This window comes from Pagrus pagrus (assembly GCF_965226575.1).
Source record: "Pagrus pagrus genome assembly, chromosome: 22".
Classification (NCBI taxonomy): Eukaryota; Metazoa; Chordata; class Actinopteri; order Spariformes; family Sparidae; genus Pagrus; species Pagrus pagrus.
The window spans coordinates 13,038,279-13,065,602 of NC_140204.1; the positions used below are offsets into that span (position 1 = coordinate 13,038,279).

Here is a 27,324-nt window from a genome sequence, read left to right on the forward strand (position 1 = left end):
CTCAAGGGAGTTAGAATTTCAACAGTCGTTAGCAGGGTCATCTGCAGTCCCTCAGGGAGGGACTTAAAAGAAAAAGATTTGAATTGGCTTTCTCTCTTTTTATTCTCTTTTCGTCTCCCCGCTTTAGTTCTCTGTATGGGTCTGTCATAATTCCACTTCCTGTCTTCAAGGCCTAGCAATATTCATCCCCTTCAATCTTGTCTCCGCCGCCAAATTCATCAATCAAAGACGAGGTCTTTCAAAGCGCTTTTTATAGCGCCGATGTCACGCTTCTTACGCCACTGTCAAAAGTGGTGACAGAACTCCAAACCGCTGGTTATGCCACGGTAAGGCGTTTATCCACTTGTATAATGTACTGTAGTGCTCATACAGGATCAAATACGGGATGTGAGGAAAATGGCTTCCAGCTGAAAGAGAAAGAGAGAAGAAGGAGGGGGCTGCGAGGAAGATGGAGAGGAGGGAGAAATGAGAAAACATTTCTTCTTCTAACTCTTTTGCACTAATATGAATTCCCAGTGAAATGTCTGGCGAAGTAGGTCAATGGGATTTAGAAAGTTTGTGCTGTTTTTTTTTTTTTTTTTCTCTTCCTCCCTCTCTCCTCATACTCTCTTGTCAATGGAAAATGAGCAATGCGATTAGGAGAGGGGAAGATGATGAGCTACGGAGAGTGAGTGAATAAGAGCAAAAGAAAGAAAGGAAAAAAACGACAGGCTGAGTGGTGGTTTGGGGCCTCTCTCGGGTCCCTCACCAGCTGACTGAGACACCCAGACAAAGAGAGGGAGAGGAGAGGGAAGAGAGAGATTTGTATCTGCGCTCCAGAGGAAGGGAGTGGCTGATGTCTCCTCATCTTGATATTGAAGCAACAATCTAATTATACAATTTCTCCAGGGGATATGCATATGAGGGTAATCAGTAAATAGAAAAAGGTAATTATTTGCCAGAAGTCATACCCTTTGCACCTGTAAGCACTGCACCGATACACAAGATTGTGCTTCCTCCTATAATTCACAATAAAGATAGTTTATCAGCGGCTAAATTATCTAGTTAATTCATAATAAGTAAATGAATTTCCCAGTTATTGAATATTTCATAGTGCCTGTCAAAACATAATGAGTAAAGTTTGGTCCAATACAAATGGGCCCCTCTTGGTAATTTGCCAGAATGTTCCTCGGGGTAAATCTCCGCCAGTGAATGTGATTGAATGTTACAATTAAACGTACTAATTCATTGTCAAAAGCAACTTATCTATACACATGATATATTTGGCGCTTAATTGGAAAGCACATTTAGAAATGGCTCCTTCGGTGACTTTCTACATCACGGGCTAATCAGAATAAATTCCGCCCGCTGTAATGAATTGAAGTTGAATATTCGTAGTTGGGCTATTAAAGAGACTTGAGGAGTGAATTATTTAAATGCTAATTAATGTTTTAAGCTTTTTCCCAACCTGCAATAGGCACATATTATTCCTCGGTTCCCCCCCCCCCGCAAATGGCTAATTTCAACATTCACTAAGTGGAGGGTAACTTCTCACTCATATTTCATTCAATCAATTCAGCAGCAGTGGTGGTTCTTTCACCCATGCAGCTAGCCAGTGATGGAGGAAGATGGAGTCCATCAATACTGGGCGACAGTCGGTGGAATTACTAATCAAGTCTTTGCCGGGAATCCAGTTTCATATTGGCTGCATTCATGAATCATGGGAAACTTGACTCTCTTCTTTAGTCGTGAGTTTGTCTCTGACACAGGTAAGAGAATCAATTGTAAATATTCAGTTCTTACTAACATGTTTGATTTTGTCTCCACCTGACATGTTGCATATCTGTTCAGTAAATGCTGAGTGTTTTGTGGCGCGCCTCCATCATCCTGCATCCTCTCAGTGCCACAGACATTAGATGAACTTCATTAGCGTTGAGATGTGGTTCAACTCTGCGTTCAAAGCAGCCTGCAAAAGAAGTTCTAATGCGAGCGGCGGTGGCATTATTCATGTTTCCACAATAGCTTGTTATTCATCATAAGACAAAGGAGAATCTCACTCGGCTTGACATAGATGGAGGAGGGCCACGAGGGTATTACTCACATCTGTTGAAAACAGTATGCACAGCCAACTGGATGTCACGATACACCATGCTTATTAATGCAAACAAAGTCTCCCAACACAGAATATAAATGGCACGTTCCTTCACGTTCAGAGCATGAATATTAATTGTTGTAAATCTATGATGTATTGTGGTTAGGGAGCTGTTTTAGTTGTTTATTGTTAAACCAACAGGATGCATTTTATTAATCAAAACACATCGTGTGACATGTTGGGAAGTGCAGTGCGGGACACACTGAGCTGTTGAATTCAAAGCAGTAGTTCTCTTTAAATCCACAAGGTGGCACTGTAGGCTTACAAACAGATGCAACCAAACTGCTCATCCAGCTCTCCAGTATTCTGATTACTGATAAGAGCAGATAGGAAGTTGGTTTTAGTTGATGTTTCTTTAAACTTGAACCTAAAAACATAACAGATGATCCGCAGTAGCCATTTTCTCACACACTAATGTCAAACCCTATGTGGCTCGCTCTGCCCTGCAAATCAAAAGTGCATTGTTCAGCACTCCATATAAATAATCCCACCTTAACCACAGTATGCACAGAGAATCAACAGAAGGCTTTTCGCCTTGTTCCCTCCTTTCTTCCTTTAAGTAGAGAGTTTGCGCAGCTGTCCGTGGAACACAAATGGCATTGCGCTCTCTTCCTGTGGCAGGACATCTGTTGCTTTCAGCTGGCATCTCGGCCGAGTTTACTGGAGTGTGTTTTATGCAGCCCGACAGCATTATAATAACCGAGTTGATTTTCTTTTTTCTTTTTTGATGGGTTCTTTTCCAATGTGATAGGTGAGGTGGTACAGGAGCTGTGTGTCAAATATGAAAAGGATGACCAAATGGACTGCATAATGTGTGATTTATTTTCCCTAAAATATCAGGGGAGCCTTCAACCTTCCAGTCAACCCGAAACTTCAGACTATAATGCAAAGTATCATACAGACACACTCACCTGAATCTCACAGGTACATTTAAAAAGACTGCCAAACTGCATTACTTCATTGCTAAACACATAAGATGCATGCAGGCACATAACAATGCTGTTTTCCAAGATGATAACACCCTTAATACTTCATTTAATCATTGACAAATACATTCAGCCCTGTGAAGTGTCTGCAGCAGCTGTCTTGGCCCTCTCAGTGAGGGACTCTCCCTTCTTCATAAACCTCCTTGTACAGATTGACTGGGTACTGGGCAGAACAGAATACTAATTTGCATTCCATTGAATCGACTTAACGCTCCTTGTCCTCACGTCCCCTGCTGAAGTCAGAATTTCTATAAAGGCAGCCAAGTAAGCCTATTTGTTGGACTTTTTCCCTGAACATTTTCGAAAAGGGGAAAGAAATTCAGAGACAATAAAATGCATTCAATTTCGGATCTACACTGAGCGAGAGCTGCTTGTTTATTAAGAATGTACAACAGTCTTCTTATCTGGATCGACCTCCTTTGTATTTGACGATTGTCTTGGCATACTCCCGTCCAGACTGGTACATGGTTCGGCCTAGCTTTGCGTCCCCGAAATCCACGTGGAACAATCCAAAGCGAACGCTGAATCCATCGGCCCATTCAAAGTTGTCCAGCAGCGACCACGCAAAATACCCAAGGACGTTGACCCCATCTTCTTGTATTGCTATGCAAGAACACAGAGTTAATTTTGTAGATTTGAATAAGTATTTTTTTAACAGAAGTATGCAGTTATCCACATGCAAAATAACTAGTACCTAAAGTTAAATAACTTTAGTGGAGTGATATTTTAAAGTACTAGAAAATGGAAATACTCAAGTAAAGTACCTTAAAATTGTACTTAAGTAACAGTAAATTGTTGTTAGTTACAGTCCATCACTGGTTATTCTCAACTTTGATCCTAAGATTTTTATTTTTACTGCAAATATATATAGATTCCAATTATTGGTTATCTGTCTTACTAAAAATCAGTATCAGCCCTGAAAAAAAAACATATCGGTGGACCCCTTGAGAGCACAGTCGCCTAGTTTCATGCTCATCAACGTCAAGCATCTTGGCAAAACATGCATTGACTGTGTTCTCAATGACAATCACAGAAGGCAACGCCTCTTATCTCATGCCAGCTCCAATTACAGTCTTCGATATTATACAGTACGTGTATGTAACCTAGCCAAATGGCCTAAAATTGTGTTTTCTCTTTCCCCTTTATCTCCCTTTGAATGACTGCTCTGCAATCTCACAGAAACCATAAACCCTCCTGCTCCTCAATTTGGTAGACAGCTTTCAATATTTCTGGCAATAAAAAATACACAGATTGGCCAGAGGGTGGTGCCAAAACAAACAATTTCACTTGCGGGCAATAATTCCTAAGCCTTATGGTCTGAAAATAAAACATCATAAAAATAATTAAAAGAAAGATAATGTTCTTCTGTTTTCATGAATCAAGAAAAAAAATCTATTGCACATTCATATTTTTGTTTTTACACCATCTTGAACTTGACCTATTTACTGATGTACTTAAATATCCCCCCAGATTTCATCAAAATTTACACAACCTGAGCCAAGGATTCTGAAAATAACACTTTGCCCAAAGTGCACAGATGGCGGGTTTTATCAATGATTTGTACCAAAACAGAGATGTTATTTAAAACCAATTGATGGTGTACCAACCAATCTTTGTATCCCAGGTTTCTGACAAATTTACACCCAACTGCAAGACAGGTGAAGGTATAACAGACCATATGTGATCCTCCTGAATAGGATTAATTTTACAAAGGACAATTTGTAAGGCAGTTATTCATTGGCAGCTGCACAACCGACACAAAATGTTATGTAGAGAGTTTCTAAAATGCTGAATAAAGGTAATAATTTGACCGTCTGCTAATTGCTATTTATTTATTTCAAGTGCAGATTCACCTTTAGCCACTTCCAAGATGGTTTCCTTGTAAAACTCCGAGCGCTGGGCATCCTCAATTTGCAGTGGCCCCACCTGCGAGAAGCCATTCTCTGTAATGTAGACTGCTGGGTTGTTGAAAGTGTCCTGGAAAGTCATGGGGCAAATATTATTGTCAAACAAGGCATCTCAGCTGTCAGGGCATTTCAGGGAGAGACAGATCGGTCTGTGCCGTACCGTTTAGCTGCATTTCAACGGTGCCAAGCTCAAACTAATGGCCTGTGACAAGTCACAACAGCAGGAAATTGCAATTGCAAACACTTTCAGCAAAGTAACTGTTTCATTCAATGTGACAGCACTAATGAAGCATCAATGTGTTTCTGGAGGTGTTAAAGGGAGATTACCGCATACAAAATCAATAGCAAGACACTAAACAAATGTCACAGTGTTCTCCTCGTTTGGTTGAAGGTGATTTGTCTTCCTGTTGGTCAATTCAGCTTGATGCCAAGAGGGAAAAAGAAAAATGACTTCACATTTCAACGGATTGAATTCACAGTCAAAATAAAGGATGTGTTTGAGGCACTTTTCAGTAATGAAAACATGACATAGAAAATTACCCAGAAGATGAGTCAGTAGTTAGCGTTTTACCTTGATGTGCTTGAGGAGTTTCCTTAAGCCATGGGGAACTACAGCGAGCCAGGAAACACCACAGATAGGCCAGGAAGGATCCAAAACTTCTTCTGCATCTCGGTCGCTCTTCATACTCAGCATCATTCCACAACTTCCTCCTCCTGGCTTCACCTTACGAGACGTGTAGTAGTTCAACGCAAAGAAGTCAGCTGTGCCCAAAATGCCAGGCTCGTCCTTTGAGAAACAGGGCAGTCGTGAGCTGCCTCTGAACCCCAGCTTCTCACTTTGACTGTCGATGGCAGATCTCATTACTTTTGGATAATCTCCAGTCACAAACACAGGCCAGGCAAACCACCCTAGTGTAAACGCAAGGCAGCGCTCAGTGGCAGAGATATCCTCAGTGCAGCCTGCTCTTGATGGCTCAAACCAGTCGCTGTTGATGGCCAGAGACACAGCACCCTCCTGCTCTGTCCTGTAGAAGGAGTTGTAGCTGTGCCAGGCCATGGCGTGGGCACGCAGCATGTTATGGCCCACCAGGTAGGCAGCAACCCCCGGTTCTTTTAATCCCGGGGCATGGATGCCGTCTTCATGGCCCAATTTGGCACACACATAGGGCTCGTTAATGGTGATCCAAAGCTTGACGCGATCACCAAATGTTTGGAAGCAAAACTTTGCATAGCTGTCGAAGATTGCCGCTATATCTGGTGATTTCCAGCCACCTTGATCTTGGAGAGCTTGAGGCAGGTCAAAGTGGTAAAGTGTGACCATGGGTGATACATTGCAGGCCAGCAAATCATCAATCACCTTGTTGTAATACTGCACACCTGTAGGGCAGACATACAGAGTTGCTGTAATAAGGTAATAGGGTAAAACAGCAACACAGCTTATCCCGTTTTGTTGTTTTAGATACAATTGTAGCGTGTGTATGGGAATACCTTTTTGATTGACATGCCGCGTGGTCCCATCAGGCAGGAGGCGGGCCCAGGAGAGAGACAGGCGATAGTGCGTCAGTCCTAGCTGCCGGATACACTCCAGATCCTGCTCCCACAGTTCGTAGCTGTTACAGCCCACATCTCCATCCTGCTCCCTGAACACTCTGCCGCCTTTCGCGTGACAAAATGTGTCCCAGATACTTGGTCCCTTGCCGTCTGCCTGCCAGCCACCTCAATGCGCACAAATAGGTTGTTTCATTTCATAAAAGTTTGGAGGATGGTGACATAAAAAAAAAGACAGTAGTGTTTCTACTAGGGCTTAAAGTGTGTCTGTGGGCTTACTTATCTCCAGTGGGAACTGTTTAAATTCTGCTGTATTTTGTCTTCTATTATAAATGCTGTAACTGTCTGTTGATTTTTGTCAGTTTTATGTAAGGGTGACCTGTGAGCTAGTACAATTCAATATTAATAAATCAATATAATTCCAATAGTAAAAGTTAAAGATCTATATTGACTATAAATGAACGCCAAATGACATTTAAGAACACAACCTCAGGTATTTAAAAAAAAAATGCTTGTGCTTTGTGTCTTGGTGTGTGCCATCTTCAGGGAGTGGACACTGTATTATGAACACCTGTGCAGTTTAAAGGTGCAATATGTAAGAATTGGCCACTACTGGCATATCACCAGAGTAACTGCTAATTGCTGTATTCTGTATATACATGCATGACTGTAGCTACTATTAGCTTGTTAGCTCAGGTAGCTGTGCAGGTAGCTGCACTACTTAGTGCAATATAAAGCAAAGCTTCTGCAATGAATAAAGCCATTATGGAGCCGATCATGTTCAGTGTGTCAGAGTGGCATCTAATTATTTCTGGTAGTTTAGTGAATTGGACTTCATTAGAAAATATGTGGCTTGTGTTACTGCATTGAAAAAGCAACAATTCAGTAGTTACAATAAGATGTCACCACAAACTAGTCTTCTTTGTCATACTGAATACACGATAAGCACTACAGAGCATTTATTTGATCAAGTTTATTCAAAAAACAAAGTTCTGGGCTCAACGAAAGCAGTAGTGTTACCTAATTTAACTTAAGTCTTTGTAGTAGGGCTATGTATTGCATTAGACTGCACTGTGTAGGTGAGCTGTGTGTCCACTGCACCCTGTATAATCATTTCATTCATGTCATCGTTTTGTTTACATACCTTCTATTTGATACGCTGCAGTTCCCGCTCCCCACGCAAAGTCACACGGGAACATGTTTTTCAAGTGTCAGGAAACTGGATCAGCCCGGTTCTAATACCTTTCTGTCTTGTGCTTATCTGATGTATCAGTTTCATAGAAGTGTTATATTCAAAGTGTACATTCTCGTATAGTCTAACAACGAAGCCTCGACTGTCCCACAACCAGGAAAGACTCCGAGATGAGACGTTTAGGTGGCGTGACGGTTGTCACGTAAATCGCTACACAAACCACGGCAAGCTCAAAACACAATTGTCTAACATGCTTTTTCTTTGCGTCTCTCTGGTCCTGTTGCGCAGTTTGAATGTTGTGGGTAAATAACCTGAACAACAATCATCCAAAACTACTATTAGTCCTATCATAGTCCGAGTCTTTCGATTTTCCCCCTAAACGTTTTCCTCACAACTAAGGGTCTACAAATTTACATAGGAGTACTTGAATGCAGCACATGAGCGTGCAGTCCTTCAAGTTTGAACTGTGTGCCCGGACAGCTTTTACTTTGTGAGTTTTTGGGTGTCATTTTTCTCTTCATGTTTCAATATGACAATTAAAGAAATATAAATGTTTATAATAAATTATTACAAAACATTTGGAAAACACCATTTGGAAATGTGTTTAAATAAGTCAGCTACTTTGTCTTGCTAGCACAACAAATGGTGTCAAATTAGCTAGCTTTGCTATATAGCAACAAAATAAAACAACTACACAACAAAGTATAATTACAATTAAGAACCCATATTATATTCCATTCAATAATCGAGTTTAGTTTTTCAATCTTTTAAATAACTTTTAAATAACCTTTCATAGGCTGTGATGATCAGACCGAAAGGAATAAGATGGGAATATGTTTTGGTATCATCCACTGCAACAGTGTGATGTCCTGTACACACACAAAAAAGGTTAAAGGGTGCATGTCAATGAACATCAAGCCCTGCAGGTACTGAAACCAAATACACTAGTGAAGGTGAAAGCATGACAGCCTGGGGGCATATGTTCCCTGACCTGTGATCACTTCAATGCCAATCCTCTGATCCAGTTTTCTATAGAATGAAGTGACTCACTCGACCTGATCATAACAAAGAAAACGGATTGCTGCCAAAGGGCAAACAAATCCTCATCAGCTAAATGCCCTCTTCCTCATATAGCTACAAGATATGATTGGATTTATGCTCCTTGTGCGGCTTAATCTTTCATGGCTTTTATGTGCACAGCAAAGTAGAGGAGCAGGGGTGGACTGAAGTGACAATGGAAAAGGAAAAAGCAGAAAAACACTCAATTTTACAAAGTGAAAGTCTTGTATTCAAAATTCAACTTATAAGTAAAAGAAATACTGAGTAAGAAAAAAGCAGGCTACTAATGAAACATTAGAAAATTGCATTTGCTGCATTTTGCTATAGAAGCTGGTCAAAGAGGAGCTATACTTTAACTACTCTATAGATATAGACATTATTATCTACTGTCTGTGAAATAAATGTAAGCCTAGTGAAGTAAAAATGTTGAAAATGTGAAGTAGATGTCCAAAGCAAGTAACTTTAAAAATGTATTTGTACAGTACCTACTTGAGTACACCACTTAAGTCTAAATAGAAGTAAGGCAATTTTGCAACCATGCCTTACAAACTCATAGCAATTGACAAATATGCCTGTGCTAAGGGTTTTATTCTGAAAGGCAGACCGGATATGGTTGGATTTCCATGGGACTTGACGATAGTGGGTCCTGGGGCAGGACCATGGGAAGAGGACTTCTCAATGGACAGAGAACTGGCTTTTGAATACTTTCCAAAGACGCACTGGAGCTAAACATTTTCGTAAAAGACTTTGGATACTCTTCTCTAAGTTTTTCGAGCTTTTTACGTTGATTTTTCGAGCTTTTGGCAACACGCGCTGAGCCGCAAAGGTGTTGTTGTATCGCTTTTGTGTGTGAGTGTGTGTTTTTTTTTCTTCCCAGAGTAATTTCCTGTTGGTGGCTGGGAAAGTTTACTCGCTCTTGTTTGGTTCGGCGCACAGTCCAAAGTACTGGGGAAATAAGGTGGGTGTTTTTTTTTTTAAAAGAAAAGCCTGGCTCTGTTTCCTGGAGTTAGTAAGTGCGGATAACCTGGGACAACCGCAGCCACCTCCCGTGGAAAGAAAAAAACGGCACCGTGAATTGGACCCCCACGCTAGGGCCAACAAAGAAAACCTCCCAACAACTGGACAAGTTGTTAAACACCCAGCGAGCACACTCGGCATGTCAAATTAGTGGTTTCGCGGAGTTGGAGGAAATGAACACCACGCCGGGATGGAAAGGGAATTATAAATGAGTCGGCTGGCAGACAAAGAAGAACACCTCTTCCCCGAGCGAAGGGAAAGCCTTGCGAGAAATGGAGGAGGAAGCCTCACTTGAGCCAAACAAGATACTGGCTCGGCTCTCATTTTGGTCTTTAACGGGGTCTGGATTTCAGTGTTAACTTCATCTGCCCCCCCTCCCAGTCTTGAATCAAAACATTGTCTCCCCTTGCCAATGCTGCAGCGGTTTTTCTGGTAGCGTGTGAAAAATGAGGCTGGATCTGTTGCAGTTGTTTGGGATTTTGCTGCTGAGCGGCGGCGGCGGCTCCTCGGTGGTATCATCTGATTGCAAATCATATGATGAACGCCCGAAAAGCGGTGCGAAAAGCCCGGCGTCCGACAGGAAGGTGGTGTGCAGCAACATGGAGCTCCATCAGGTGTTACCCCCGGACTCCTTCTCCAACAGGACCGTCACACTGTGAGTATACAGGAGAAGCATTCACTGAGCATTTCACCTGATTGAAACACATTAATCCTGTCTCTTAAATCTGTTTCGCACCAAAGTTTGAACCTTTAGTTTTATTTCCGGGCTTCAACACTATTCAGCCACTGTTAAAGTCTGTGTTGTCTACTTATAAATAGTTTATTTGGTACTACAGCTTTACTAAAATGAGCAGATGCTTATTATTATCTATGTATTAGTATTAACTTTGTCATAAACTTCCATAAAATTCACAGTATAGTTCAAAATAAGGTAAGGTGGCTTGACAAGTATTCATTCTGTCAGCCGTACATCACTCTTCCACAGCTGCACACTATGATGGTGTAAATGTAAACCCATATGCAACAGTAACCGCCTGTCTTCCTCCAGTGTAGGGCAGTGATTCACACACAGGAAGACTCACTAAATCAGTGCTCACACGAGACATCTTACCATGTCCCCAAGGCTTTTTTTAATAGACATAAGAGCTGGTTGGCTGTTGAGTTAATCCCTGTGGTGTTTTTTACACTCGGCTGACATATACACCCTTTGATGGGGTTAGATTTAGTCTGTGAAGAGGTGTTCATATCGACAACACACCTCAGTAAGCCTTTAGGGTTTGTGCAAAGTCTCAAAGTTTGGAACATGCTTAGTTTTAGCAGTTTTCAAGGTTAGGAGTTTGCTTGAATTCAAATATACGAACTATAGTAAACATAATCTGGTGTTTCAGCCACACAGTCAGTCAGGTAAACCAAAAATCGATCAATATTTGAAATAAAATGCTCCATCATCATATGTGTGGCCTCCTGGCGTTGAGTGAATTAAATAATCATGATCAACATATAATCAATTCCATTTATAGTAACTATAAATGTGACGATGGACACTTTGAGGCTAGAATTCTTTTGGTTTATGTACCATGAAAGTGCTGGAAAAACGCTTGAAAGGCCTGAAGTTTTGCTCTTCTTACTTTACAAGTTTAGGTTGGTTCTTGATGGGTTATTAAGCGCCAACGTTCAAGTGAATAAATGTTAACTTCTTAACCCAGAGGCAGCATTTGTGCTTGATTGTCCTCCAGCTCAACCATCAGTTTTATTGATACGGTTGTTGGTCTTTGTGTGGCCACCCATAAAGGATGAAACACTCATACTGAGTTCCTTTACAGACCTGTCCATGACCTCATCGACTGAAGTCATTAAGCGCTTCTACAGATTTGACTCGCAAAAAGACATCATTTCATATATGAGAAGACCAGTCCAGTGCACTTGTGCTTTGTGGTGGTGGTGGTGGTGGTGAGCGACGAGGGGAAATATGAGAAGACCAGGGCAGGGTGCAGGAGTAGAAAGCAAATAATAGACTCCAGGGAGGGAAAGAAAGGGAGGGAATGGGTGGTATGAGTGAGTGAGCGTGTTTTAACCTGTTTACCACAAAACACGATACTTTGAAGCCCTCTCCAAAGCCGTAGGTCTTTTGATTTTTAAATCTACTTTCCATACATATTGATTTGTAGTCATTTCGGGACATTATTTAAGTACATTTGCAGAGAACTGTGAGCAGTAAGTCCAGTTTTTTTTTTTTCCTTTCTCAAAATTACACTGCCATAGCATGGAAAAGCAGGCGCAAGGACGTGTTGGTTTTAAAAATTGTAGAAATACACAAACATTACATCTGTGATATCATGTTTCTACAGGGGCGTCGTTAAGCTTGGAGACTTGACAACCATCTTATCAGTTACTGGAAGCGAGCAACTTTAAATTAGGCCAGCGTGGTGCATCCTGGGTGGAGCTGAACACCTGCCAACCACTCAACGTAGTGTTAGACCTGTCAGTAAAACAGATTAAATGCCTCTGTTTGAGACTGAATTTCCTTTAAGACATCAACTTCCTCCTCACTGGCATTCCATATTGTCAGTCGGCCTTTTTTTATCGAGCAGCCAGTAGAATTGCATCTCAAAGCACTTCCAAATTAGCTTGAACACTTACATGTTGTGATCCTGCTTGTGTACAGGAGGGGAAGTCTCTGATGTAGGAGCTTCCCACAGACACAAATGCACCACATGGGCAAACTCTTGAATAAGTCAGTCCAACTGATCAACTGCAAAACATTCACTCCTGATCCCCATTCCCATCCTCTTCATGGTCTGGAGTTATTTTAACGTCCCCTCAAATATTTATACGATTTGAAATATGCTGATCTCCTTCAGCTACAGCCTGCTCGAAAGACATACTGTAAAGCCTTCCATCTAGTCCTGATATTTGCTATATCTTTATATCTTCAGTGAGCGTAGAGTCTGTCATCTTGCTGTGACAGTGATGGATAGGAGGTTGAGACAGGCTCCTCATGATTTAGCATTGAGTTTAAGCACTGTAACATGGAGGATGGCCTCCAAAGAACAAGAAAGGTGTAATTAGAGAGCACGGCAAGAAGGCAGTGCAACGTTCAGGAATTCCTTCCAGTCTCTACTTTTGTATTTCTGGACATTTGTTATCATCCATCATAGGAAAACAACAAAACTGTGCTCAAGTAGAACTCCCTCTACAGTTCCCCGTAGACACTAGAGGCTATGAAACTGCAATTTATGTTGACTGCACAGTTTTTGTGTGTTAATTTATGACCTGTGAAATCGGCAAACCCTCTCAGTAGGTGTGTCGGTACTTCTTTTACGGCTCTCTTGTGGTGGGATCGACCGTGGCCGAGACACAGCTGGTCTGGACTGCAGTGAACCAAAGCAGGGGTCTCAGCTTCCTACGTGAAACCTTTCGCAAACTTGAAAATTACCGGCCATTATTTCTCCTTGTTAAGCCAATAGTTGTTTCCACCCGGTTTCGCTCTTCTCACGTAATGTGAGCGTATAAAATTGCGGTGGTCAATTTGATACATACTGTTGTGACTTAAGACTGTTGACAACTGTTTTGCCGAACATTTAAGTACGTAATGCTTTAAGGTTATTATTGAGTTTGATTTCAAGACAGGACAAGTCTGTAGATTTTATTAACTTTGGTGGTACACTTTGCAACTTTCCGAGGCTTTGTTCTCCAAATATGCCCAACCAATAGTTCTGGATCTGAATGTCATGTGCATCTAACTAGTGTCAGCCAACCAATATTTTCCATTCAAAAATCATGACAAATAAAACTTGATAAATAAAATGTTTCCATCTACACGCTTTAAGGATAATACTGTTTTGCTAATGTAGTGGCTGGTGGCAGTGTAGTCCCCTTGTTACATGGATGTTTTTCAATTTGTATGTTGACACACCTTGTCGTGTGTGTTAATTAAAGAGCTTGCCTGAAACGGCTCTATAAGCTAGGTGTTATTAAAGACCCATTGCATTCATAAAACGTGCCCCCCCCCCTTCCTTTGTGTTTAAGATTTCCTGTTTTCCTCTTCAGGGGTCTGGGTTTTAATGAATCAATATTTAAGCCTAGCATTTCAGAGAACATTACAAAAGAAAGAGATTCAAACCACAAGCTCCCTTCTTTCAGAAATGTCTCAACTCGCCTTAAGGCTATGGTGAACTTATTCAACCACTGGGATAATTGTTCTACTCCACGCCAGAAGAATTACCCCACATACTCTCACGTGATGGGACTAACTTTTACCTCATCCTTAATTTTAACTACGCCTGTCTGTACATGAGCAGTTAAAGGAGCTCAGGAGCTATTATTTTGCCAGACTTTAATGATTGCTGGTTTGAGTTTGGCCTGAGATAGAATGCATGCAGCGCTGCTCTGAATGCCTCTCTGTAGAGGAAAAATGAGCGATGCATTCCCCGCATTTGTGCTCTCCAAATGATGCCGCATGCCGAAGTAATCCGAGAGGAAATGACACAAATGTGTTTACAGCTGGCCTGTTCTCCCATGTCAGTGTAGGCCTCGGCTAAAATACGAGGGCTTGAATTCAACTGTTGCCTCACATGGAAGGATAAATCAGGTTGTGTGAGTCGTCTGTATGGGTGTGGACATGAGCATTTATTTCTGTGTTTACCTCTTTCAGTGTCAGCCTACATACGCACGCAGGCAGGAACTGACTATATTTAAGCTTTCTGTACTCACACGGCTCATATTTCTTCACAGGTCTTGTTTAGTGTAATCAGGATCCGCTCACAGGAGCACCTGGGTTGCACAGAGCAAATAAGCGCACCTGGTTTTGGCCTCGAAAGAGCAGCACAGGATTAATGTCAGGAAGAAAGCAGGGATTTCCTCCCTCGCTGCAGGAAAAGCGCCCCTCGGTTTGACGACACTTCGGAGTGCAGTAAACTGTCATGTTTCACAGCAGTGCAAACTGAAAAATTCTCATCTGGTTTTTCTTGAGACTTCACTTCCTTCAGGTCAGGCATGGAGAAGTTTTCCTTTGGATTTCAGATATTAAAAATCCTGTAGACACATCAGTTTGGAATGCGCGATGAGTCCTTATGTCAATCATCTCTTCGTTTAATCCTCACGACATTAAAAAGCTACTATGTTATGCTGCGAGGCCTTTTGAAGTGCTTTCGTAACTAGACCACAGGTGCCTGCTGTCATGCATGTCTTAAGAGGATTTGTTTTTGTTTCTTTCAAGGCAAGCCATTGCTCTAAAGGAATGCCCCTGTGTTTTTCATAGTAGTTCTGTGGTGTTTGCAGAAGAAAGCAAAATCCCAAAGGCGAGGCACTGACAGCTGCACATTTAGTCAGTTCGCAGCCCTTCATTTCATAGTCCTGTTGGGCTTTGACTTTGCCAGGTTGCCCCAAGTCTCATTTAATCCCAGACAAGCACTTCAGTTTAGTGCGCAGACATGAGCTAAGGCTGTGCAACGCCCTCTCATCTGTGTAAATTTAACTGCTCATCTGCTTTTATCCTGGTGTTTGCATGGTGGATCATTTTTCCATTCAGGCAGAGAACTATACGGTGAATACCTTCCTCTAATGGCTTGGCCTGTTGGCTGCTGAAAGAGGATATAGCAAGTACAACTTACAAGAATGCAGGGGTAAAAAGAGCTTGTATGACAAGCGCCCCTTTTAGCCTGCTCCAACGCAAGAGAATCCCTTTAAATGACTTGAAATTACCTCGGCCACATGTGAAACAAAAATCCTACTACCCTTTGGTGTCCATTCTCAAAATAAATCCAAATACTGCAGGAAAAATCTTCATACTTGGATCGTTTGTGGAACAAGAAAGTGCTGGATAACCGCAAGAATTACCTTGGCAAGTCACAGCACCTCAGCCATTGGACCAGTTCCCTTTTCCACCTGAGATGAGGCCCACTTTTCCATCCACTATATTCAGAGGAAGTCACTCTAGAAGGGTTTTTATGAGCTCAACTGCAGCCTGAAACTTATTTGAAAACCCGTTGAAGGGTTACAGCCTTCCGCTCTTGGGAGTCCTTTGTTTAAAAGCCTCCTGAGCATAAAGAAAGTGTTGAGAGAGCATCGGTCGGCTTTGTCCTTAAAACGTTATGTGCCCGTGAGGAGAGTGTGTAGTGGCTGGCCATTTGTAGTCCCTCTCTAGATTATGTGCCCACGGCCAGGCACGTATGCTTTCACAGGTGTATTTTCTTAAGTAAAAAAGAGCTCATGACTACCTTCAGTTTCATATTTACTCACTTTGAAGACTAGATGAAATCTAGGCCAGTGTATTTTATATTACTCTCTGACTCAGAGTAGAAATTCTGGTTTCAGCGACAGCTTTTTCCATAAATGTTGTTGAGATTTATAGCTTTGGTATCAGGGGACAGGATGTGAGATTTGGTCGGATCCCCCTGCAGCTTGTTCCTGGCTTGAGTTCAAGCAGGTTTTATCTATGCATCAAGATAAGGGAGACTCCCCTCCTCCATCGTTTCAGGCCTAGCCCGAAGAAATTCCATGGACACTTCTATTGCCTGGAGACCTCAGACGACGTCCAGAGACAGACAGTGAGGAAGCAGACGGTCTAGTTACAGACGTCCTGAGGCCAGTGACAATGCTGGTGGTTAAATGGCTATAATCAACATGCAGATTTGAGGTTTTGCTGTGTGTGCCTTGCTTGTATAGTCAGCACTGGTATTTCTTCCTCACCGATGCAAGTGTGAAGAAGAATTTTGCAGCCGAAGCAGTTTCCAACATACCAAGGCCACACTACTGTCATGAGGAAGAGGGAGGGACAAGGCTAGTGAAGGAAGGAGGGTAAAGCAAGCAAAGAAGGGAGGGACGGAAAGAGGGCAAGAAAAAGGGCTCATGACTCTCAGAGGAACTATATTTCACAGATTTATTTTGACAACCCGTGGAGTCACAAGGCTAGAAATGTGTATTTATGCGGCCAGTTTCAACTGATTCCCAAGAAATGTTTTAATTTCATAATCTATTTTTTAACCATTATTATATATCTTTCTATGAAAATGAACGGCCTGGTTGTGCTTTGCATCAGTGTTGTTGAGGGTCCACTCTACTTTTCTGATAGACTTACCCTTTTTTGCAAATGTATGTATGATTTGCCATACTTTCCCATCACAGGGTTACATTTGTTAGTCTTATTTCTGCATTCGTTGTACCGCTGTAAATTAGCTTACAATGCCATATAAAAAAGGGTGATTGACAGTCCGGGATTAAAGATAATAAATATAGTGGAGAGAAGGTCATGTGACTCTGGTCGTATCTGTTTGGCAGCACATCCTCTGTTGCTCTTCCTGAAGTTTTGTCCAAGCCTCAGCCAGAACCTAATGAGCTTCCCCAAACTGGTATTAACTGCAGTTCTATTGTTTGCAAGGTGTTTTTGTGCACTACTATATTGATTTAGAACCACATTCCTAAATTCCCACAGGGCTCGAGGTAAATCCATCCCATTGGTATTCTAACTATTTTTCAATATAAGTGAGGCTTTTGTGACCACAATCTTGGGAGGCCCAGCATCTCTGCCTGTATCATTAGATCATGTGTACACAGGCAGTGATAGAATTTGCAGCCTTGTACATCACCATGTTTCAACATCTGCCATTTCAGTATTCGGAGGCCTTCAAAACACAGGAACTGTTTGTGTGCGCGCTCTCTCTGAGTGGCAGGGAGCCAAGCAGCAAATCTCCAATGAGTCTCCACTGTCCAACCCTGTAATAAAACAACCCCTCAACACCCCGTAATGACTCCAATCTGGCCCCACATTGTGGGTGCCACTAGCATGTATGTCACCCTCCACATCCCCTCCTTGTTGGCCAGAAACATGCGCTTAACCACAAGTCCCTGCTTGGGTTTTCTGCTGGGAGTTAACAGTGCTATTGATTTCCCAGACCCTTTTGGGAGTAGTTGGGGCGAAAGACTGGGGCTCTCAGGGACTTGGACACAGAAAGTGGAGCTTGACTTTACAGCTATATATGCAGAGAATCAGCCTGTGCTATGAGCAGGGAATAAACTGGATAATAAAAACTGGTTTATTACCAGGGAGGAAGCAATCAAGAATTCACACTTGGACTTGAAGGTTTTCTCAAGCTCAGTTTTATTTTTGTGGTGATAAAGTTTAAAATGATGACAGATTTTCTTATAACAGGATGTGTACTTGTTGCTTGTATCTTTCCTGTTCCGTAGATAGTGGGTTTTTGTTTGGTTGTCCTATAAAATACTGAATAACTGCTCTTTTTTAGTGATGTAAGCCCAACTAAAGCTTTAGTTGGCTTGCCTCATGAAAAACATGGATTTCTTATTGTTAGTACATTAACTTTGTGGCAGTTACAAGAGAAAAAAATCTGCAAGTGTATCACCAGTGAGTCATTGCTGCTACAGATCAGATTATGATGTCTACCTGTTAAAGTTAAACTTCAAGCTTCAGAGAAACGTCACTCTTCATCTTATTTTGGCTACCTGTCTCGAGCGCTCAGATGCTGCCAGTTCAACATGAAAGAATATACTCGGCTGAAGTTCACATTGTTTTCCTTCTGATCTCTTCCTGGCGGCGGGAAACAATCTGTGAATGGAAGCTAAGAGTGGCTAGAGGACAAAGAGAGACTTAATATTGTTATCCGTCAACAAGTAGCGGCGTGGCACTGTTCCACTTGTTGGACAAGACACTAGATCCTTTTGAATCCACTCTCACAATTTAATTAACACACATTCCTTTGGGTGCTGTGGATGGTTTCCTATTTGACAACTACTGCTATATGGCAAACATTGATTTAGGCCTATGTTAAATTGGACTTTGTGTGATAAAGTGACAGAAACACATAAGCTGCCAACAATTGCACAGTATCTTGGAAGTGAAACGTTACACACAGCTGGTTTTGGGGAAATAAAAGACATTAGGCTGTATATATTTTATATTAATAGAACAGAAATGATTCAATAGTTTGTGGACTTTATTCTTATGATTTACATTTAAATGCTGTGGTTGCTTTTTGTTTCTTTGCATTTATACATATTTCTCTCTCCACAGAATTTTAAACAACAATAAGATTCAAGAACTCAGGAATGGATCCTTCTTTGGATTGTCTACTTTGGAAAAATTGTAAGTATTTTGCCCTTTTCTACATTAATGCATGAGAATGAATGGGGTGGGACAAAATATTAACAAAATATCGACACTCAGTCAGGCCTAAACTTTGTCTTGGCTATCGTTTCCAGCACATTTTACAGTCAAACTTACTTTGGCGGTCTAAATTACTGCTTGAATTCAGACTAACATCATAATAAATAATTTTAGCTTTAAAAAAATTACGTTTCCATCTCACAAAGTGGACATTAAAGCTGTATGCTTCCATGAAATATCACCAATGGTCTTCACAATGGTGGGGCCTCCCAATGTTTCACATCATATGTATCTTTACGAGTGCATTAGCAGGAACCCTCCAACATACACCACAAGTGAAGTTGTGTAATCGGAGGTTTGTAAAACTCACATTGGCCTCATGCCAGTGGAACATCCAGGTCATAGAAAATGAGTAGGCGTCCGCACAGCACTTAGCCTCAGCCAAGACTATCAGTCTATGGTGGAAGACTGGAGATGGTACTAGAAAAGGCTAATTATAGGAACAGCCCCAAGGGCTGGTTGTTGTCTGCCTGGTGACATACTCTCAACATACAGCTGCTTGAGTATTCTGGGAAAGGGGCCCATTTTAGAGAAGTAACATATATACAACCTCATTGCTTCCCCAAGATACGGTAATACGGGTATTTAACACAAGCTGTCTGTACTTAATCTTGGAGGAGAACATTTTTGAGGGAAGAAATTGTGGCAAAGAAGTGAGAGGAAGAGGGAAATTAGTTCTTGGTGGTGCAGACATTTATTGGTATAGTCGTGCATGTTCTCTGAGGTTCCGAGTTGTCGTCCATGTCATGTGACTCTGACTTTGGAGATTGGAATGTCATCACCCGTGTTCCCTTCCTACAGAGATTTCAGGAAAATGGCTCTGTGCCTGCACATACGGGCCGTGGGTGATTTATCACTCCGGAATGGCTTCATGCTGATAAAATAACCAGACCATTAATGGCCGTGCTTTTACCCAAGGCTGCACTAACACATGACTGCATTGATTTGGAATTCTAAGGGCATGTTTTCCCTGTTGTTCTTCCAGATCTGGTTTAAAAGACCAGAAATACAGACCGTATATGAGGCATTTAGCCTTGTCTGATGCAACTGATCATTAATGCCCATTGATTTTAATCTTCTTAGATTTAGATTCTTAGTTTTCTTGTTTTCTGGGGCATTCTTCCACGAAAAATCAATATTTTTGGAAACCTCTACAGACTTTTTTGTCAATTTTGGCGTGCACCATTGTTTAACAAATACAGCATGTCACTCTACAACTGTCATCTCCTTGGCCCCTGCTGATACAGCTCACAGCCAGACTTCAGAGTTTGATTTTGTACATTACCATTTATACACCACCTGCAGTGTTTCTTCCTTTTCATCTTCGGTCATAATTTGTTGTAAGAAAGTGTCCAGCATGACTTTTCTCAAGTTGATTCATCATTGTAATGAGACATTTATAAGCCTTGATTGTTTATAGATTTGCAGGAGAATTCCCTGTGGGCTCTTGAATTGGGTCAGATGTTAGTCTTTCGAGCTCAGGGCTAGAGGATATACAGGAGACTGTGTACTGAATGTGTAAAAGGAAAAAAAAAAAGCTTTGATCTTTCTCCACCAAGAAAGCCTTTAAGGCACTTATGTGCTTTGTCTGTGAATGGCCAGTCGATTTGGTTGTAAAGTCTGCTCTGCCTGCCGTTGCATCAATCCACAGGCAAGTTTACCTTCAAAAGCAGCCCCCATTGTGACTCACAGACCCCACCCCACTCCTGTCCACTCTCGACCAGTGAAGCGAGATTGCTAGATGGCTTGCTTGCTTTTGTCATTGTAATGAGGCCAAGCCAAGGCCAGAGGTGTCAGGAGTACGATTCCCAAACACGCTCTGCATGCTGAAGCCTCTCTCTCTCTGAAATGTTCCTCTACCCCCCACCCCCACCTCCCCAAACTCTCCAAAAGTCTGTTTGAATGCGCCGAGGTTCTCCGTCTTGCCTTCCACCCCTCCTTCCTCCCGCCTTCACAGCTTCTTTTTTCCCCCCTTAGTCCACAAAGAAACTCTCCCTCATTTGGACTGCCTGTATGCAGTCGTGAAGACTGAGACAGCAGCTGGCTGTGAGTGCCAGAGAGGGGTAGAGAATCGATTACGCCTATCCGGCACTCTGCGTGAAATTGCAAAGTAACTGTGGAGACCGCTGTGTTTTGTCAGGGCCAAAGGTGCCCCTGCTTGGAAATAAGCCACACAGAATCCCCATTATCACTCTCCTCATAGAAATAGGAGCCAAGCTAGGCGACTGTCACATGCTAATTCCTTACTAAATCCGCTGCTGTGGAGGAATGCTTATTGTGGAAAACAGAGCAAGGATAACAGCTCTAGTGTGCAGTGTTTCCTGAAGAACTCATTGTTGTCTATTCAGAAGTGGTACAATACTTGCGGAAGTAAGTATGTAAGCAAGTTAAGCATAAATATAAAGTTAGTCTGAAATTGATATTGCAGTTGGATTTTTTTTCAGTCAGTTTGTACAGTTGAGGAGCTTGTGTTTTTTATGGGTTCTCTACTATTATCTATTTACAAGGAGTTGTTCAGCTGGAGGCTTGTTCAACAACCTCAGTTATTCTCTGCTATGAGGGAATGTCAGTGTGATTCCAGGATATATATATATATATATATATATATGTATATATATCCTGTATATGTATATAACCTTCCACCATAAAATGATGCCAAAAACAAAAAAACAAACTTTAAAAAGAAGTCCAATTAATCTCTACTCCATGTCATTTGAGTTTTAATATTGTTATAAATTACACCTTTGGAAGCAACTATATGTGTGCCACTAAAATGGCAGCAGCTGCAAAACCACCCTTTGGTTTGGGGCCAGTTCAAGAACAGTTCTGGAACGCACCGAGAAATATTCAGCCAGCTATTTCAATTTGAGCATGTCGAGAAAAACCTGGCATTTTTTTTCCCTCTGCAAATAGATTTAAAAGGTGCCAGGTCATGTGTGGTCAGCGGTCTATGGAATCTGAAGTGCAGTTATGGATGGTTAAGCATGGACTGATTCACTCTCACTCCCCATATTTTATCCACCAGTATTAGGACATCAGAGCTACAGTGGTCTTCTTTTTGTAATAAGTAATAGTGGTTACTCGGGGCAATTTTACAGGTTTCCCAGTGTGACTGATGGCTGAACTGTGAGGCCCACCTGCAGATATCATTCAGCAACTCCAAGGATCTTTAGATATTCTTCTTACTATTGGAATTTTAAGTTACCTTTATTAAAATGGCATAAAAATGTACGTAATTCTCATGTTTGATGAACATATATGAGTATACATGTCAGAATATCACCAGTATTGACAGTCTTAGTCATTGTTCTCTGTAATTGTTGCTTGCATATCTGACCAGTGTGTCAAACTGAGGCAGAAGAGCTTTTCTCCTGACTCATCAGTCAGACACAGGATGTGCTTTGTGTCAACTGTAACAGTTGCAACTCCAAGCAAAGTTTACATAAAATGAATTGGCTATAGCAACAACCAAATTAGACTCAACATGGTTTTGGACAACCAACAGACACTCCTAAAACAGGTTGTAAGGATTTTTTTGAGTTCTTTGTCCTGCCTTCTCATTTTTCTCTCAACACTCCTGCACAGTGAAGCCAAGTCTGCTAGCTCACATCAAAAGCTTTAACAAGCAACAGATTTTTTTTTGTCTATGACTTATCTATGGCCACCTACCCACCTTCAGATGACAGGTCCTCGACTTCAAACGGGCAGAGTTACCCAGAGGCCCTTTGTGTGGGTTCAGGTGGCGACTAGAAAGCCTCCTGAACCTCCACTGTAATGAGTGACTCGGCAGTGCCAGCACAGGTGAGCGCCGCAGGAATTCTGTGACCGCAAGCCTTTGAACCTCCGGAGAGGGAGGTCTGAGAGTGTGTCTGTGTGTGGGGCGTGTGAGAGCTGCAGAGCACCTTTGAGGGTGAGATTGTCAGTGACAACAGCTGTGTGGTGATGATCGTTGGGTGAGGTTGGTGGGAGTGGGTGTTTCCATTGGACAGAAAAAGAAAATGCATGTGGACTGTACTGTGTACTGTGTATTGTAACCATGTTATTATGAGTGTCAATGAATTTGTATCATCGTGTTTTAAGGATGGTAATCCAAGCCTTTCCTTGCCGTGATGATACTTGCATACTGTCTTCTTCTAATATTTTAAAACTCTTATCTATAAAGTCAACAAACTGTAGAATTAGCAGCAGTCACATTAAAGGCAATTTTAATGTGCTTTGATATCAAATAAGCATGTTTTTACAAAAATTAATGAAGTTGATGAGGTAAAACATCAAAGGTGCACAATGTAGTTTTGGGGAAGAAATTCTAATCAGCAGAGAAAGAGTTGAGTTTGTATTATTACTTCATTAATATTGTTAATATTTAAATTCTGAGTTAGAATTTCATCTCCAAAACTACACAGTGCCCCTTTTTAAATAGATTGTCTTTGTACTGCTTTCAATTGAGTGTATGTCTAAAAGGATTGGCATTTTATCACATTCTGTTTTACGTTTTACGCAGTGTACCAATTTGTCTTTTGGAATCGGGGTTGTATTTTGTTGCTGGTTAAATTGCTCACGACCTAAAATTCTCAACTTTTCCTCCACAGGGACCTGCGGAGTAACATGATCAGTCGTATCGAACCAGGCGCTTTTCTCGGACTGCCAGCACTCAAAAGACTGTGAGTAGGGGTGGTGTAGCTCCTGCACCAAACTGTCTCTTTCATGTGGTTTCCGCACGTGTGTGTGTGTGTTTGTGTGTCCTCTACATTCACACATTCAACCCCTGTGGGATTTAACTGAGGCATTCTTTGTTTTGCAACCCAAAAGATCTAAATTCAAGGTTTTTTAAAGGAAGTTCTGTGCTTGCTTCAATTATTTGTCAGTCACTGCTTTTGTTCAAGGATTTTGTTGTCATTTTGAATCACAGTTTAAGCCATTTTCATTTGATATATTAAATTTTAGACCTAATTGTGTTTTTGTGGCTTTTTACTAATGTCTTAACAGCCTGGGGAGTGTTATTTAAACAGCATTTAGTCAGAGACTGCTTCACAGCTTTCAGCAATGACTGAACGTATATTGTGTTTAAAGCAGCTGTTGCTTTGTTTCTGTCCATGCAATGTGCCGTGCGTGTTGTGGCAGGTCTAGAGTGTATCCAGTGTCCATAAGGGAGCATGGTCAGACGGCAGTCTATTTCGACTGCCTTGTTTTATCTGGCCCACTGCCAGAGACCTCTGCAGACAGCATGAGGCCTTATATGCTTTCACACACAGAAAAAATAGGAGCTTTATTAATGCGTGCGTGGTGTCTATGAGTATCATGCGTTGATCATTTTGATATGCAGAGATTACATAAAGCTAGAGTCCGTCTGGCATATGCGGTGTGTGAGTGGGGGAGGCCAGAAACTGTGCGTTGGTGTACGGCCGTGAGTTTCACTTTGCTCGTGTGTGTGCATAAGGGAGAGCAAGAACACAGCGTGAATTGGAATCATCCGACAGTACCCATCCGCTGCCAACACAAACTTGAGCTTGGCTGCTGCTGCGGAGCAATAAGAGTGAGACAGGAAGGCAGTCAGCGCCTTGGCTCAGACCTGGCCTCATACTCCCTCCTCTCGTCCTCGATGCATATTCATGCCACACTCAGATGGATTCATGCCTGCCTATATGTCTTCTGCATATCAAAATCTTTACCCCACACACAAGCTATTCATACAGACTTTCCCTATCATCACAGCAGAGTGATCCGCAACCTCACGTGGTTTGTTCCACAGTACAGTTGGGTTTTGCCCCGAGGGCGACAAGGTTTAATTGGCCCCGCCACCGGTCTGAGTTAATTTCAAAGGGTAGTTGTCACTCACTCGACTGTGAAAGGGAGGGAGTGCTGAAAAGAGAGGACGAGCAAAGGAGACGATGAGGTAGTGCTGGACCCTGGGAATGTAAACACAGAAGCCGTACATCAAGGGTTGGCATCCACCGCTACACATCCACCCAACTTTTTTTCCCCCCCAGTCTTTGGAAAATGGGAGTGAAGTTAATTTGCAGCAAGAAGTACATTAAAAAAAAATATTTTTACCAGTATTTACGTCACATTTATTTGACATACCTTTGGCACTCTCTACCATCGCTTTGTCCTTATCTTTGACTTTACCCTTGCCAGACCAGCTGTGTGACTTCCTCCCACCCCCCTCAGAATCACCTGATTAGATTACTTCTCATTTCAAGACGTGCCATTTGGAGGGCCTAATTACTTTGTGTCTTGTCACAAAACAGTGAAGAAGACATTTAAAAAGGAGAGTGCAGAAGTTAGAATAATATGGGTTCTACATATGAGCCATTATTCTTAATGACGCATTCAAAGTAGTTGTTGTGAGCAAAGTGTGCGCGTCAGATTTTCATGCTGCCTTGGGAAATATGGGTTTGGTAGTGTGGCTGAAAAACACTTCAGCTTCTTCTCTGCCATGCCTACTGTGGCTATGTGCATAGGCTTAGTTGCTTCTTCTGTTTTCAACAGTGTTCAGAGTAAAGTGACAACATGATTCAAGGTTTTTTGGGTTTTTTTTAAGCTTCAGTTTTCTCCTCCTTTTCAGTAGCACACATCTAGCCAAACAATCTCCACTGTAAATGTTTTGCTCAGCGCCAACCCCACACTCCCAACACAGTGAATGAAACCACGTGATCTCATCAAATAGTCTCATATTCAGTTTTGAAAGAAGTTGGAATTTCCCACAGTTGCTCACATCACAAAGCAAATGAAAGAATGTAAACACAGATACTGTGGGCAATATGACTAAAGCACGACGCTGCCTGATCATGTACAGCACATTCATCTGACATAGCAGTGGTGCGTCAACCGGAGAAATCAAACCCTGAACTGTAAATCAAACATAGTAGGGTTTTATGGCATGTCTACCGTTAACCCCTTGTGTCAACCATAAATCCAGCTCTTCTCAGTGCTTAACTAGGTGTTGAGACTAGGTGTTGAGACTAGGTGTTGAGCAAGGCACTAACACCATTTAAAAATCAAAGCTGTCATTTTTTTCATCTAAAGTTTTCTACTAAGGAATTTAATGTTGACGATGTGACGTAAGATGCAAACAAAGAAAATGTAATTCAAAAAAAAAAAAAAAGTCATATCAACACTGTTTTATTTATTTGTTTTGTTTCTATCTACTTCAGACTAGTGTTGCAACTAATGACGGTTTCCATCATAGATTATTTTCATGATTCAGTCGCCCAAATACTCTTAATTTAAGATCATTAATGACAAAAAAGCAGCAAAACCTCTCATTTAAGATGCTGAAACCAGCAACTGTTGGACATTTATCAAAAAAAAATGAATGACTTGACTCATCGATTAATCACTTACAGCTTTAATTTAGTCCTTTTCAGCATTTTCAAAAACGTTTGTTTTCAGTGGTCAACGTTGTGATGGAAGTTGAAAACTGAGAAAACCAGGCAATTTTAAATACGTCCTGTAGTTGGGAAATGGACCTGGCAACCTTGAATCATTGTAAATGTAAAGCAGATCCAACTGATTCATAGAAAAACTAAAATACTCTCTATGTTGAGCTAAAACCTGGTCCACAGATGAGAAGACTGGCACATAAAGAAGTCTCCGCTTGCACCTTTACAACAGGACTAACATCTGATCTCAGAATAGTCAGCTGGTCCCACTTGTCTGGGTTTCTTTATTCGTGCTGGGAGTTCGGGTGTAGGGTGAACCGTTGGTAACACCCTCCGGGGAAAGAAAAGACTATCGCTTACTTCAGTTTAAACACAGCTCACACACTTTTTCCACACACTTTTACACTTAGAAATGTGTGCAAACACAATATACAACACTCAGACCACATGGATGTCTCTGGACTGAGCCCTTTTTATTCTGCATTCCACCAGCAGCTGAACAGTTCCTTCTCGAGAGCATAATCACATCGGGCTATTTTTGCCTCTGCTCCTCGTATCATCAACAACTGAAGCGCTGCACTGAAACAGTCCTTCAGGCTGTTAATGTGCTACATGCCTGTGGTTGGAAGACACATTTGGGATCAGTCTTTGGTAATGAACACTAGTTGACTAGTAGAAGCAGATGGAGAGTAGAGAGTTTAGTCAGTTGTCGGTGCATAGCCAGACAAGGAAAATCTGTGTTACGTGGTTTTAAATGCAAAGTACTGATTACATTAGTTAGGCTATAATGATTCCTAAAAGTGAATTAAAAGAAATAACAGTATTCACCAGCTTGTCTCAAGTCCCTTCATGTAGCTGTAACTCTAGTATTTGAATCTGGGCGATAAAGTGGGATGAAAGTTAGCCTTGAGCTAGGGGAGC

The 27,324-nt window shown here is 41.7% G+C and overlaps 2 protein-coding genes across 2 annotated transcripts in view; one reads left to right on the forward strand and one right to left on the reverse strand.

Moving 5' to 3' along the window:
* Positions 1-2,959: 2,959 nt before the first annotated feature.
* Positions 2,960-7,925, reverse strand: gba3 (glucosidase, beta, acid 3). Its single transcript, XM_084344103.1, has 5 exons — positions 7,717-7,925; positions 6,513-6,740; positions 5,596-6,401; positions 4,971-5,094; positions 2,960-3,720 (listed from the first exon to the last, which is right to left on the reverse strand). The coding sequence occupies exons 1-5, from the start codon at positions 7,769-7,771 to the stop codon at positions 3,518-3,520; spliced, it is 1,416 nt and encodes a 471-aa protein (XP_084200229.1). The 5' UTR covers positions 7,772-7,925; the 3' UTR covers positions 2,960-3,517.
* Positions 7,926-9,458: 1,533 nt separating this feature from the next.
* The window catches only part of adgra3 (adhesion G protein-coupled receptor A3), a 29,166-nt gene continuing 11,300 nt past the window's right edge, over positions 9,459-27,324 (forward strand). Inside the window, exons 1-3 of the mRNA XM_084344891.1 lie at positions 9,459-10,495; positions 18,869-18,940; positions 23,611-23,682. Of these exons, the coding sequence (XP_084201017.1) occupies positions 10,287-10,495; positions 18,869-18,940; positions 23,611-23,682 (353 nt within the window). The 5' untranslated portion in view covers positions 9,459-10,286. The remainder of the gene's footprint in view (positions 10,496-18,868; positions 18,941-23,610; positions 23,683-27,324) is intronic.

What these genes read in the sequence shown, in the direction of transcription:
- gba3 (XM_084344103.1), bottom strand. Translation starts at nt 7,771, where the DNA reads ATGTTCCCGTGTGACTTTGCGTGGGGAGCGGGAACTGCAGCGTATCAA. An exon ending in AACTCCTCAAGCACATCAAG is followed by an intron (nt 5,095 to 5,595) that starts GTAAAACGCTAA and finishes ATGACTTTCCAG; the next exon opens with GACACTTTCAACAACCCAGC. An exon ending in CATCTTGGAAGTGGCTAAAG is followed by an intron (nt 3,721 to 4,970) that starts GTGAATCTGCAC and finishes GTTCTTGCATAG; the next exon opens with CAATACAAGAAGATGGGGTC.